The 12,304-nt window shown below is 37.0% G+C and overlaps 1 protein-coding gene across 1 annotated transcript in view; it reads left to right on the plus strand.

Annotated features, from left to right (window-relative positions):
- Positions 1 to 4,253: 4,253 nt before the first annotated feature.
- Positions 4,254 to 12,304, plus strand: part of LOC128125737 (vomeronasal type-2 receptor 116-like) — a 54,560-nt gene continuing 46,509 nt past the window's right edge. Inside the window, exon 1 of the mRNA XM_052763388.1 lies at positions 4,254 to 4,462. Coding sequence (XP_052619348.1) covers positions 4,254 to 4,462 — 209 coding nt within the window. The remainder of the gene's footprint in view (positions 4,463 to 12,304) is intronic.

A 12,304-nucleotide genomic window follows, 5' to 3' on the forward strand; every position in this document is an offset into this window, starting at 1 on the left:
ATGGATGTCAACATGTAGAAGATTACAAATAGATCCACACCTATCTCCATGCATAAAATTCAAGTCCAGTTGGATCAAAGACCTCAACATAAATCCAGTTACACTGAACCTGATATAAGAGAAAGTAGGAAGTAGCCTTGAATGCCAATGCACAGGAGACCACTTCCTAAATATAACAACAGTAGCACAGGCACTGAGCGCAACACTTAATAAAAGGGACCTCCTGAAACTGAGAAGCTTTCATAGGGCAAAAGACACATTCAATAAGACAAGACGACAGCTTACAGAATGGGAAAAGATCTTCACCAACCCCACATCTGACAGAGGGCTGATCTCCAAAATATATAAAGAATTCAAGAAACTATACAGCAGAACACCAAACAATCCAATTTAAAAATGGGATATGGAGCTAAACAGAATTCTCAACAGAAGAATATCAAATGGCCAAAAGACATTTAAATTATTGCTCAACATCCTTAGTCATCAGGGAAATGCAAATCAAAATTACACTGAGATACCATCTTACACCTGTCAGAATGTCTACGATCTTAAACACTGATAACAACTTTTGTTGGAGAGAGTGTGGAGAAAGGGGAAAACTCCTCCACTCTTGGTGGGAGTGCAAACTAGTACAGCCACTGTGGAAATCAGTATGGTGGTTTCTCAGAAAATTGGGAATCAAGCTACCTCAAGACTCAGCTATACCACTCTTGGGCATATACCTAAGGAACACTCAATCTTACCTCAAGAACACATGCTCAACTATGTTCATAGTAATACCTTTCATAATAGCCAGAACCTGGAAACAACCTAGATGCCCCTAGGTAAAGAAAATGTGGCATATATACACAATGGAGTACTGCTCACCAGTAAAAAACAATGACATCATGGAATTTGCAGGCAAATGGATGGAACTAGAAAATATCATCCTGAGTGAGGTAACCCAGACTCAGAAGGACAAACATGGCAGTTTCCAAACTGACCTTTGTCGATGCTTTCTTATAACACGATGGTCCTGGCAATTCTTCTCTGAAAGAACAGTAGTAAACCCTTCATCCCAGGTAGCAGCATCACCGCAGTCACCAACACAATGAGAAGCAGCCAGCAACTCAGAGCATCAGCCTCTGCCTCCATGGTGCCACCACTGTTTGTGGCTCGGCCCTGGCCAAAGCTTCTCCTTAGAGGCTTCCTAGGCCGGCCCCAAACTCGGGATTCTCCTGCCTCTACCTCCTTCAGCAAATCCTGCCAGTGTGCCACCACAACCAGCAATGTGTAGCTTGGGTCTGAGTTGGGGCCCAAAAGGCCTCAGACAAGTAGCTTTTTGGTGAATTCATACCACAAACGTTGGCATAGGCAAGACAGTTATGTGGTTTGATCTGCTTAAGGGGGCTCCTGACTGTGGAATCAGGATGCATCCCTAGTGGATGAGCAGGCTTTTTGGAGCCCACTGCTTATGGTGGGACACCTTACACAGCCTTGTTGCAGGGCGAGTGCCTTGGTCCTTACTCAACTGAGATCAGGTGCTGCTGACTTTCTATTGGAGGCTTTGCCTTGGAGGAGGTGTGAATGGGGTATGGTGTATGGCGAGATGGCTAAAGGGTGGGATTAGGGAGGTGAGGGAGATCTGCAGTTGGTATGTAAAATGAATAGAAAATTTCTTAATAATAAAAAAATAGAGTTCCTGCCTGCAGGAACTTGCTGTCTTGAGGATTTCATAGAAGTAAGAACTTGTGGCTTGCTTGCTCTGCTTCTCTGATCTTTCAAATTTCACCCCAATGTCTGCCTCCAGGTTTTTTATTAATAAGACCTTTTAAGATTCATGTTACATGGAGACTTCCTTGTAAGCCTTGAAAGGAGCATGAGAGAGTATTCAGTGTTAAAAACACCTCTTTCTCTTTCAAAGAGTCAGAATTCAGTACCAGCACTCACAAGAGAGCTCACAACCATATGTAATTTAAGTTACATGAGATCCAACATCTCTTGGGATCTTCTTTAGCTCCTGCTCACATGTGGTGGAGTATACATGCAGGCAAAAAACTCATACAAATAAAATAAATAAATTGAAAAATATATTAAAAACCAGTTGAGCAATTTTATTAAGTGACAGGTTAAAGTGAAAATAAGAAGAAATTACCATATTGGACAGGGTGGCAAAGGTGGAGTATATATAGAGGAAACCTGGTATTGCACAGTTTTTTTTCTTGTAAAAATTATATCTTATTAACATTTTGTGGCTTTCATGATGATCTACTTATATGTGTGTGTATGTGTGTCTATGCGATTATATTTTTTAATTAAAATATAATTTTATCAGTGTCCTCCTTTAGTGAAACATGGAAAAAATTACAAGGAGGAAATTTTCATATTCTTTTGAGGGGTAATGCACACAATTATACATAATCTTGTCTATAGATTTTACATTTTGACATGGTCTGTGGAGAAACAGTATACTGGGTATGGTCATGAAATTGGAGCTGCAAATCCACTGGTGGATTCTCTGACACATAGAACTGCAGAGGAGCACAGTCTAATGTTTTATGTATTGAAACTCTAAGAGTGACAAATGTATTGTCAAGCAGACCTATGATCCAGTATTTCTGACAAAGAGAGAAAAGGTTAATTTTGAAAGATTTGTGAAACAATTTTGAGAATCCTTTGGTAGTAATTTCCTTATCAATTTCATATTCTTGTTAGGTCTGAATCACAATATAGTTTGACTGTTTGTCCTAAAAGTTAGACATTTTTTGAGACAGGGTTTCTCTTGGAGCCTGTCTTTGAACTCACTCTGTAGATCAGGCTCACCTTGAGCTCCATCAGCCTCTGTCTCAAGAGTGCTGAGATTAAAGGCATGTGCCACCACTGCCTGACCCTAAATGTAAAACTTTTAAATGTACCTTTTTTAACTCGAGAACTTAAAGACATGAAGGAAAAGACAGAGTAGACCTGGTCTGTCCCTTGCTGAAGAGATAAGGAAAGGGAAATCAATGTTGTATGGTTGCACATTAACAGTCAGTACTAGAACCTGTCTGACAAGTTAATCTTGTTTGTCTAAACACTTACTTTTCTTCCAATTTACCCAAAAACATTTGTGAGTAACAGTTTGCCATGTTCTATTTTCCTCTTGTACAGTTTTTCCTGAATCTGCATATATTATGTTTTCAGGACCATTCATTTCATACACTGAAAAAGAGATGTCAGAAAAACACTAAAATTATTTAATAATGTGTCTGCCATGTTACTAGGCCATTCCCCCAATACACACATGGTTAAGTCTAATGGGAATCCTGTAATAAAAAGTCTTGTTTGATTAGTTTATAAAAGTAAAGTCCTGCTCAGGATAGTTTCATTCAATATATTTGGTGGTAGAAGACATTTAGATGCTTTTCTGCTATTATCTTTGATGGAGGAAAGACAAGAATTTCTCACATATCCTAATGTTATAAGGAAATAGTAAATGGCAATTGAACCCAGACCTCTAGATGCATGGATAGATTATGAGACCATGGCCTTCACTGGACATTTACCAAGAATGAAAGAAGACAGGTGTGGTACACAAGCTCAGAGCTCAGATTGTAAACAGGAAGCTTGATTTCTGCTCAGAGAGTAAAGGGTTCATTTGAAAGTGAAGAATACAAAAAATATGACAGGGTCATTCATTTTCCCAAAGGGAGAAAGAAATTGAGTTGTAGGCATCATGTTGATCTGCAGATGAACCTGTATCATAGAAGGTGATTCTGAGACCCATACAGACAATAGTCAGAGAAAAGTTACATAGGTGGTCATTGGTTCTGGAGAGCCTGAATACCCAATTATTTTTGACTGTATAGGCCCAGCATGGACCTTTTCTGGCCCTTTCCCCTAGAAGGCATGCTCTGATGTAACCTGTTAGCATTAGCCATGTTGTTTAACATGAAAAATTTCTTTCTTCACACTTGTGGTCAAATCAGCCCAAGAGGATGTTGTCTTGGCTGAAATCATGGTGCCTGTGGCTACAGACTAAGATCCACAAACATATCTCACAGCTTGTTTTTCAGATAAACACAGAGCCCCAGATGCAGAGCCTAAGGGAAGAGAGAGTTTCAGAATTCTCAATGGAAGTGGAAAGATCTTGGGTTGATAATTGTGACAGCCTCACTCATGAGCAAAGTTAGAAGCACATATGCCCACAACCATATTAGCTGAGTACAAACCTGCTGGACATTGAGATCTGCATCCATCAGATTTATGACTGTGTAGACACATGTATTAGTAGAATGTTCTGGATTTTTATTCCCTGGCTTCTGCAGATTCCTAATCTTTTGTGGGCCTATAGCAGCTCTGAGTGCTATTTCAGAATCACAGAAGAATTTCACCATGAAGGAGATGTGGTGATTGGTGCATTTTTTCCTCTTCATACATTTTACACAGGCAAAAATCTTCCTGATGACACTAAGCCAAATTTTTACGTGGACTTTTACCTACAGTAAGTGCTGTTGTTCTTTATTAATTCTTAGAGTTCAAAATTCCTATTTTGTATGGTATGCATAGATTCAAACTCCCATACTCTACATTTTTTATCATAACAGTCCCATTTAATTCTGATATGCTTATTTAACTATGTATTTTTGTTGATTTTCTCTCTCAGAGGGGAAGTGAGAATTTTTTTTTAATTAATCTTTGCTTCCACATGTGGCAATTGTAATCTCATAGTCTTAATTTGTCATGTGTATTGTGCCACATGCTTTATGTTTTGAATGCTTAGAAGAAGGGCGACTTAAATAAAGCTTCACCATTACTTCAGGGCATTCAAATTGGAATTGTGCTTAAGTAAGACAAGGTAATGCCACTAAAAGCAGTGGATTCTAAATGCCTGATGTGATGCTAGAAAGACAAATCTTGTATTTTCTATGCAGCTGATACCAAATCCCAAGTGTCAAAATTAGAATTTGTGAGTACTTCTCTGCTGCAAAAACACTTCACCTGTGTCAGAGTTTGTATCTAAATGTTTGTGTCTGATATTCTTTGGTTCTCAGGCAGGTTTTCATTTTACCTGCTTGCTCCATACATTTCTAACATGTCCTTTCTCATTTTTATAAATATAGTCATAAGATTTATCAGATTGATGGTCAACACTCTGGGCTATTTGTTAGCCTGTCCTAAGTATGCGAAATTAAGGGATAGAGTCATCCAAGTCTGGTTGTATTCCTTGGTCTAGTTAACAAGAAATAATCATAGGTGTTTTTTTTTTAAGAAACAAGTCATTCTTTATTCCATTAATATGTTTCCATAGTGGTAGGGTTCCATACAATTGGAGGTGAAATAATGATATTCACAATTAATTGTGTACACAGCATGGGAACAAAGAAACACATGATCAGAGCCATGCTGAGAACCAGTGGATGAAAAATTACAATAACAAACAAGTAGTAGGATGTATTCTGGTCAGTGTGACACTGCTATGTATTTGCTAAAACCTTGGTAGGATGCTAAGTCATCAGACCATGGAAAATTTAGGAGAGAAAATGTTCAGATGTAAACAGTCACAGGATGTTATAATTGACATAGCAAAAATCCAGAATTGATGTCTTCAGCTTTGTAGTTTGCTAAATAGAAGTATGGCTCCTCTTTTTCTCTACTCTCTAATGGCACCAGCTCACTCACCAATCTGCATCAATGTGCATTGCTTTCTTGATTGTGCAGCATGGAGTATATGACTGCAAAAGTAATAATTTCTATTACGTGAGTTTGAGTAGTTTTCTTCTTCTTCATATATAAGAATACAGTGATATGTCAAATGACTTGACTTCTTATGACATCAGAGATAAAAATCAAACTATGTTTATGGAAGGAAAATTTTTTCCTACAAATATTAACATATGTTTTCAGTAACAAATTCACTAAATATATAATTTTATACAGGATGAGACTCACAAAGGCATATATACTGCAAAGTTAAAACACTTCTGCCATGTTTCTAATTAAATGTATTGTTCTTACTTTTTAAAAGGTATTGTTCTCCCCCTCACACTTCCTGTATTCTCTCACCTTTTGCTTTTTGTCATATTTTCACACACATATAAATATGTGCTTTCATCAGTGGTTTTTTGTCATATTTCCTACATGCATAAGTATGTTCATCATGATCATCATAACTTCAAAAATATATAAGCTGTGGTTTAGCATTATGCTTCACAGCACTAGGTTTTATATGGTACAATTTATGTATAGTGACTCAGATCCTTGTAAAACAAAACTGAACAGCATCTTCTTTATGTATCCATGGTAGTATTTTTCTTTCAAATTTACAGAAATAAATGTGATTAACTTGATATTTCAAAGAGGATCTAATCACCTGTATATATAGTTCTTGAGTTAAGTGATTGATTAAAAATCCATGTGTCATAAGATTATCTTTGACAATTTAGATTTTAATAGTTTGTATATTTTTCTGTAGATACATCCCCTTTACGGACATTTTATACATTAAATGACATATGTATGTGCTTTCACGTCATTCAAAAATGTTTTATAATGCAATGCCTAATATAGATACATAGAGGAGAGAGAGAGAGAGAAAGAGAGAGAGAGAGAGAGAGAGAGAGAGAGAAAGAGAGAGAGAGAGAGAGAGAGAGAGAGAGAGAGAGAGAGATTGCAATGCAATTACAATTTCTTGCTTCTCATTTCTTCCTCCAAGCCCTCCCATATAACTTGCTTGCTTTCTTTCAAATTTATAGCTTCTTTTTTTCATGAATTGTTGACAGTTTCTGTTTAAGCTGGAAAAGCAGCACCTTGTACATTGATCAAAATTCATAATTTTTTGTTCTGATAGAGATGAAAACTTAATTATTTGAGAAGTGCAAATGGTTAAGGACTAAATTTATTCACGTAAGTATATGCTATATTATTTTCAGGAATAAAAAAACAGAATAAAGCAACTACCAATTTGCTAGAACATTGTTAATGTAGATAAAGCCATCCTGGATTCCTTTCTCCATGTTTCCCTTTGTGTATGTTAGCAATGAAAATGTCTCCACCCCTAAATTATGTTGACTAGCCCTTTGCTCCGCTATTGGTCATGTCATCATAATTGTTCTCCCTCTTTTCATAAATTGCAGGCCTGTAGCCTTTTCTCTGAAAATAGACAGTATGGTCTCGAATGTGCTGTAAATCTTTTGGGAGGGTTTCCTGGCCCTTTTTTAACTTTTATTTCCTTGAAATTTTTCCTTTCATGTCTGCCCTTAGCTACCAAACTTTATGCATGTCAGTTTGTCTTTTTATTTTCTTTCTTTTTTCTCTGATAAAGTTTTCCTTTATATGGCTTAGAAAGTTGCATCTTGTGATATACATAAAGTTCTTGAAATGTATTTTTAGATACCGAGATAAAAAATATTTTCTACTCAGAGTCACATGTGCTCACACACTAAAATTCATCCCCATTGTTGCAGCAAACCAACTGCTATAGACATTTGGATATGGAAAATCCCAATAAAGCATTAGAATGAGCAACAGCATTAGGATTTAAATCACACATATTGGAAAAATAATATTTATCTGAAACTGGATCTTGCAGAGTTCTACACATCACCTTGCTGACATAATTACATGACCATTTTTTCTCTTATTGAAAATAATTTTTTTCTCACATAATATATCCTGATTACAGTTTCTCCTTCCTCTACTCCTTGCAGTACCTCTCTACCTCTTCTCCCATTTGGACTCACTGCCTTTCTGTCTGTCATTAGAAAAGAACAGACTTCTAAGAGATATTATTGAATTATGGCAAAATAAAGTATAATAAGATAAAACAAAATTATCACATAAAAATTTATCAGGACAATCCACCAGAACACAAAGACCCCACAAGGATGCAGAAGAATTAGAGATCTACTTATTTGCACACTCAGGGATCCCATAAAAACAGTTAACTGGAAGCCATAATATGTATGCTGAGGACCTTTGGTCATGTTGTTTTAGAAGGCCTGTTTACTTAGTGTCCTTCATCAGCTCTATATCTTAGAGTCTTTCTGATTCTTCCTCCACTGGATTCACAGACCTTTGAGAGGACAAATTTGATGGTGATGTCCCATTTAATGGCTGAGTATTCAAGGTCTCTCCCTCTCTGTGTAATGTCTGTCTGTGGATGTCAGTATTTATTTTGATTTGCTGAAGAGGGAAGCTTCTCTAATAATGGCTCAATATAGCATTGATCCATGAGTATAGTAGAATACCTTTAGGAGTCATTTATCATTTTTTTCTTTTTTTGATAAGCATCTCATGGTTATACCCAAGATCCAAGAATTATCTTTTTTCTGGTTCCTGGTGACCTAAACAGTGAAAAGTACATGTTCTATCTCATGGAGTGTACCTAAAATCCTATCAGTTAATGTTCAATTATGCACAGCGGCTTTGTGCCATTATTGTCCTTAGCATATCTTGCAGGCAGTACACCATTTTAGATAAAGGGTTGGTGTCTGGCTTGGTTGCCCACATTTTTTTGGTAGCACACAGAGTAACTTCCTGTACCAAAGATGCTAGAACACATGGATGAAGGCTCTATGTGGGCACTATGTCAACTTCTGTATGTTCAACGATAAGTATAGGTGTTGTCTTTTCAATGGGACCTTGATGTCAGCTTATGGAAAACAGTCCACTGTCTTGGCAATAGCCCAGGTGACTTGTCAGTTCCCATGGATCCCCTTTGGGCAAACTACTCAGTTAGATGTAACCCAGCCCCAGTACTGGAGTTTCACTTGGTGACAAGCGATGGCCAGTTGGGACACTGTCTTCCCTGTTATTTGGTGATTTCATGTAGACCACATTTTCATATGTATACAGTTCAGGGATTTCTATTTTATTAGGCTTCTATACTTCTCTTCAATATTTTGCTGTAATTCACTATATTTCCTCCCTTACACCCCTGTCTCCTCCCCCTTCCTGCTTGATCTCCCATTCTAATGTCCCCATACATTCGTAATTATCTATTCTATTTCCCTTCCCTAATTCTATATGTTTTCTCTAAACCTTTACTCTGTACCTACTCTCTGTAATTCTGCAGATTATGGTTTGGTTATCATTGACTTAACTCCTAATATCAACATGTGAATACATACCATATTTGTCTTTCTGAATCTGGGTTACCTCACTCTAACTGATTTTTTTCTAGTTCCATCCATTTGCCTACAAAATTTCATGATGTCATTTTTAAAACCACATTGTGTAAATGTACCATATTTGATTTATTTATTCTTGTGCTGAGTGATGTATAGACTGTTTCCAGTTTCTAGGTATTATGAATAAAACCACAACGAACAACACTGTGAACATGTCTTGGTGGTAGCATGCAGTGTCTTTGTGGCATATATCTAAGACTGGTATAGCAGGATCTTAAGGTAGATTGACTCTGATCCTCCTGAGGAACTGCCATACTGCTTTCCATAGCAGTTGTACCATTTTTACTCCCACCAGCAATGGAGGAGTGGTCCTCTTATGCCACATCCTGGCCAGCATGTGCTGTCACTTGTTTTCTTGGTTTTAACCATTCTGACAAGCGTAAGATAAATTCTCAAAGTAGTTTTGATTTGAATTTCCCTTGATGACTAAGAATGCTGAACATATCAATCATTTCTCAGCATTCTGAGTTTTCTCTTTTGAGAATATGCTATTTAGACTGATAGCTAAACATTTTGTAGATAGAGATAGACCTTAGAACACACAGTTCTAAATGGGCTGTCTCCACCAAATCTCTCCCATTGGAGCTCATGGAACACTATGGAAAAAGAGACAGAAAGAGTCTAAGAGCCAGAGAGAATGGAGGACATCAAAAGAAAAAGGCCCTCTGAATCAACTGAGCAAGGCTCAAATGAAATCACAAATACTGCAGCAACATAAACTGAGGCTACATGGATCTGAACCAGGTCTTCTGTATAAATACTATAACTTCCAGCTTACTATTTCTTATACTCCTGATTGTGGGAATGAATGGGTATCTGATTCTTGTGACTACTCCTGGGTCTCTTTTCCTTCTGTTTGGTAACCTTGTCCAGTGTCAATGTGATGGTTTTTATTTCATCTTACCATATTTCAGTTTCTCATTTTTGTTGTTATCTCCTAGAAGTCTATGTTTGTTTTCTAATGAGAGACAGAATAGGAGTGAATCCTGAGGGGAGAGCAGGAGAGTAAGGGCTAGGGTGGGTAGAGAGAAGGTAGCCTATAATCAAGATATGTTATATGAGAAAATTATCCATTTTCATTAAATTAAAATGAAAAACTCAAAATGAGAGAGAATTCCCTGTTAGATTCTTATGACAATTTGTAATTGGATTGTTTCTTTGATATCCAGTTATTTTGAGTTTCTACCTCATGTGTAGTTGATAAAAATATTTCACATTGTATTTGCTGCTTCTTTGTCCAAATGATGGTTTCCTCTGCCTTGTAGAGGTTTTCAGTTTTATTACATACCATTTTATTAATTGCTCAGGTCTTCTCCTGTACTAAAGAGTTGAAGACTGTTCCTCACTTTCTCTTCTATATGGATCAGATCAGTGTATCTAATTTTAGATTGAAGCCCCTGGTCTCTTCTGAGTTGAATTTTGTAAATGGTGGTAAATGTGGATCTATTTGGATTCTTCAACATGCAGTCAGCCAGTATTACCCACATCATTGCAGTACTTTTTCCAGTGTGTATGTCTGTCCTTTATATCCAAAGCAGGTGTCCATACATGTGTAGAATTATGACTGAATGCTCAATTTTATTCAATTTATTATTGTGTCATTTTTGTTCCAATGCCATGTTGTTTTTATTACTATAGCTTTTAAGGCACTTTAAAATCTGGACAGTGACTATTCTTTTATTATTCAGAATTGTTTTAGCTATCCTGCTTTCATTTGTTTGTTTTCCCACATAAATCTTAGAATCATCCTTTCAAGTTCTCTAAAGACTTGTGTTGGACTTCTGTTGGATATTTCATTCAATATGTAGATTTCTTTTGACAGGATGTGCATTTTTACTATGTTAGTCCTACTGGTTAACAATCAGAGATGGGATATCTCTCCATCTATTGATATCGTCTTCATTTTCTTTCTTCAAGTGTCTTTAAGTTTCTACTATACACATCTTTCCCTTCCTTGGTTGCAGTTACCCCAAGATGTTTTGTGTGATTTGAGACGATCGTAAAAGATGGTAGTTCTCTGGTTTCCTTCTTATATCATTTGTCAATTGTTTATAGGATGGCTACTAAATTTTCTGTTAATTTTGTATGCATTTACTTTGATGAAAGAGTTTGTCAGCTGTAGGAAAAATTTCCATTTTAATTTTTAGGGTCCCTTTAATATACTGGCATATTGTCTGCAGGTAAGATAATTTGACTTCTTCCCTTCCCATTTATACCCCCTCAATGTACTTCTTATATCTTATTGGTCTAGCTAAGACTTCAAGTACTATATTGAGTAGGTCTGGAGGAAGTGAACAGCCATGTGTTGTTCTTCATTTTAGCAGAGTTCCTTTGAGTTTCACTCCATTTAGGTTGATGTTGGATCTGTGTTTGCTGTAAACTGCTTTTATTGTGTTTATGCTTGTTCCTTTTATTACTAATATCTCTGGGACTTTTGTTATGAAAGGATGTTGCATTTTGTAACAGGAGTGTTCTGCATCTAATAAATGATCTGCTGAATATTTGCTTGAGGGGTCTATGGGTCACAAAGTAAATGTGTAGAATTGGGTAGGAGAAGAGATTCACTCAATCTGAGGGTGAATCAGGATGGCTTCCAGCAGCATTTAATTGAGAAAAGAATACACCCTTTATGCTCTACATTTGCACATAGAATTAAATGGGATAAAAGGGGCATGTGAGCTAGGGTGTGGCTTGAGATCAGGGGTTGAGGTATCTAGCATTGATTGTAACAATAAGCACCAGTCATAAGTTAATGAAAGAGCTACATGTCCCCCTTACCAGAGGTAAGAGAATGACTGTTTTAGCAAGCAGAAATTTTCCTCAGGTGCCCAGAGAAATGTAGACCCTTATCCAAACTCCTGACTTTGGAAGAAGGGCTTGTGGGTACCAGATGCTATACTAAAATTGCTTAGTCTTACTCAATGGTCCTGTTATCCTCATAATATCCCATGGGGGAAGGTCCTGGTGTCTTACTCTTTTTCCAATATATGGTGCCATTCTGATTTTCTTATATTTATTAGCTGAACTCTTGCCTGTAATAGTCTCAGGGTCTGGACCTGAATTGTAGACATTTCATCCTTGCAAACAGGTGTGTCTAGTGAATCTCTAACTTTCCTGTTCTTGGTGTAATTAGGAGAGGTTTCTGGTTCTGAGGT

Source organism: Peromyscus californicus, unplaced genomic scaffold (assembly GCF_007827085.1).
Source record: "Peromyscus californicus insignis strain IS unplaced genomic scaffold, ASM782708v3 Scaffold_4__1_contigs__length_199733344, whole genome shotgun sequence".
NCBI lineage: Eukaryota > Metazoa > Chordata > Mammalia > Rodentia > Cricetidae > Peromyscus > Peromyscus californicus.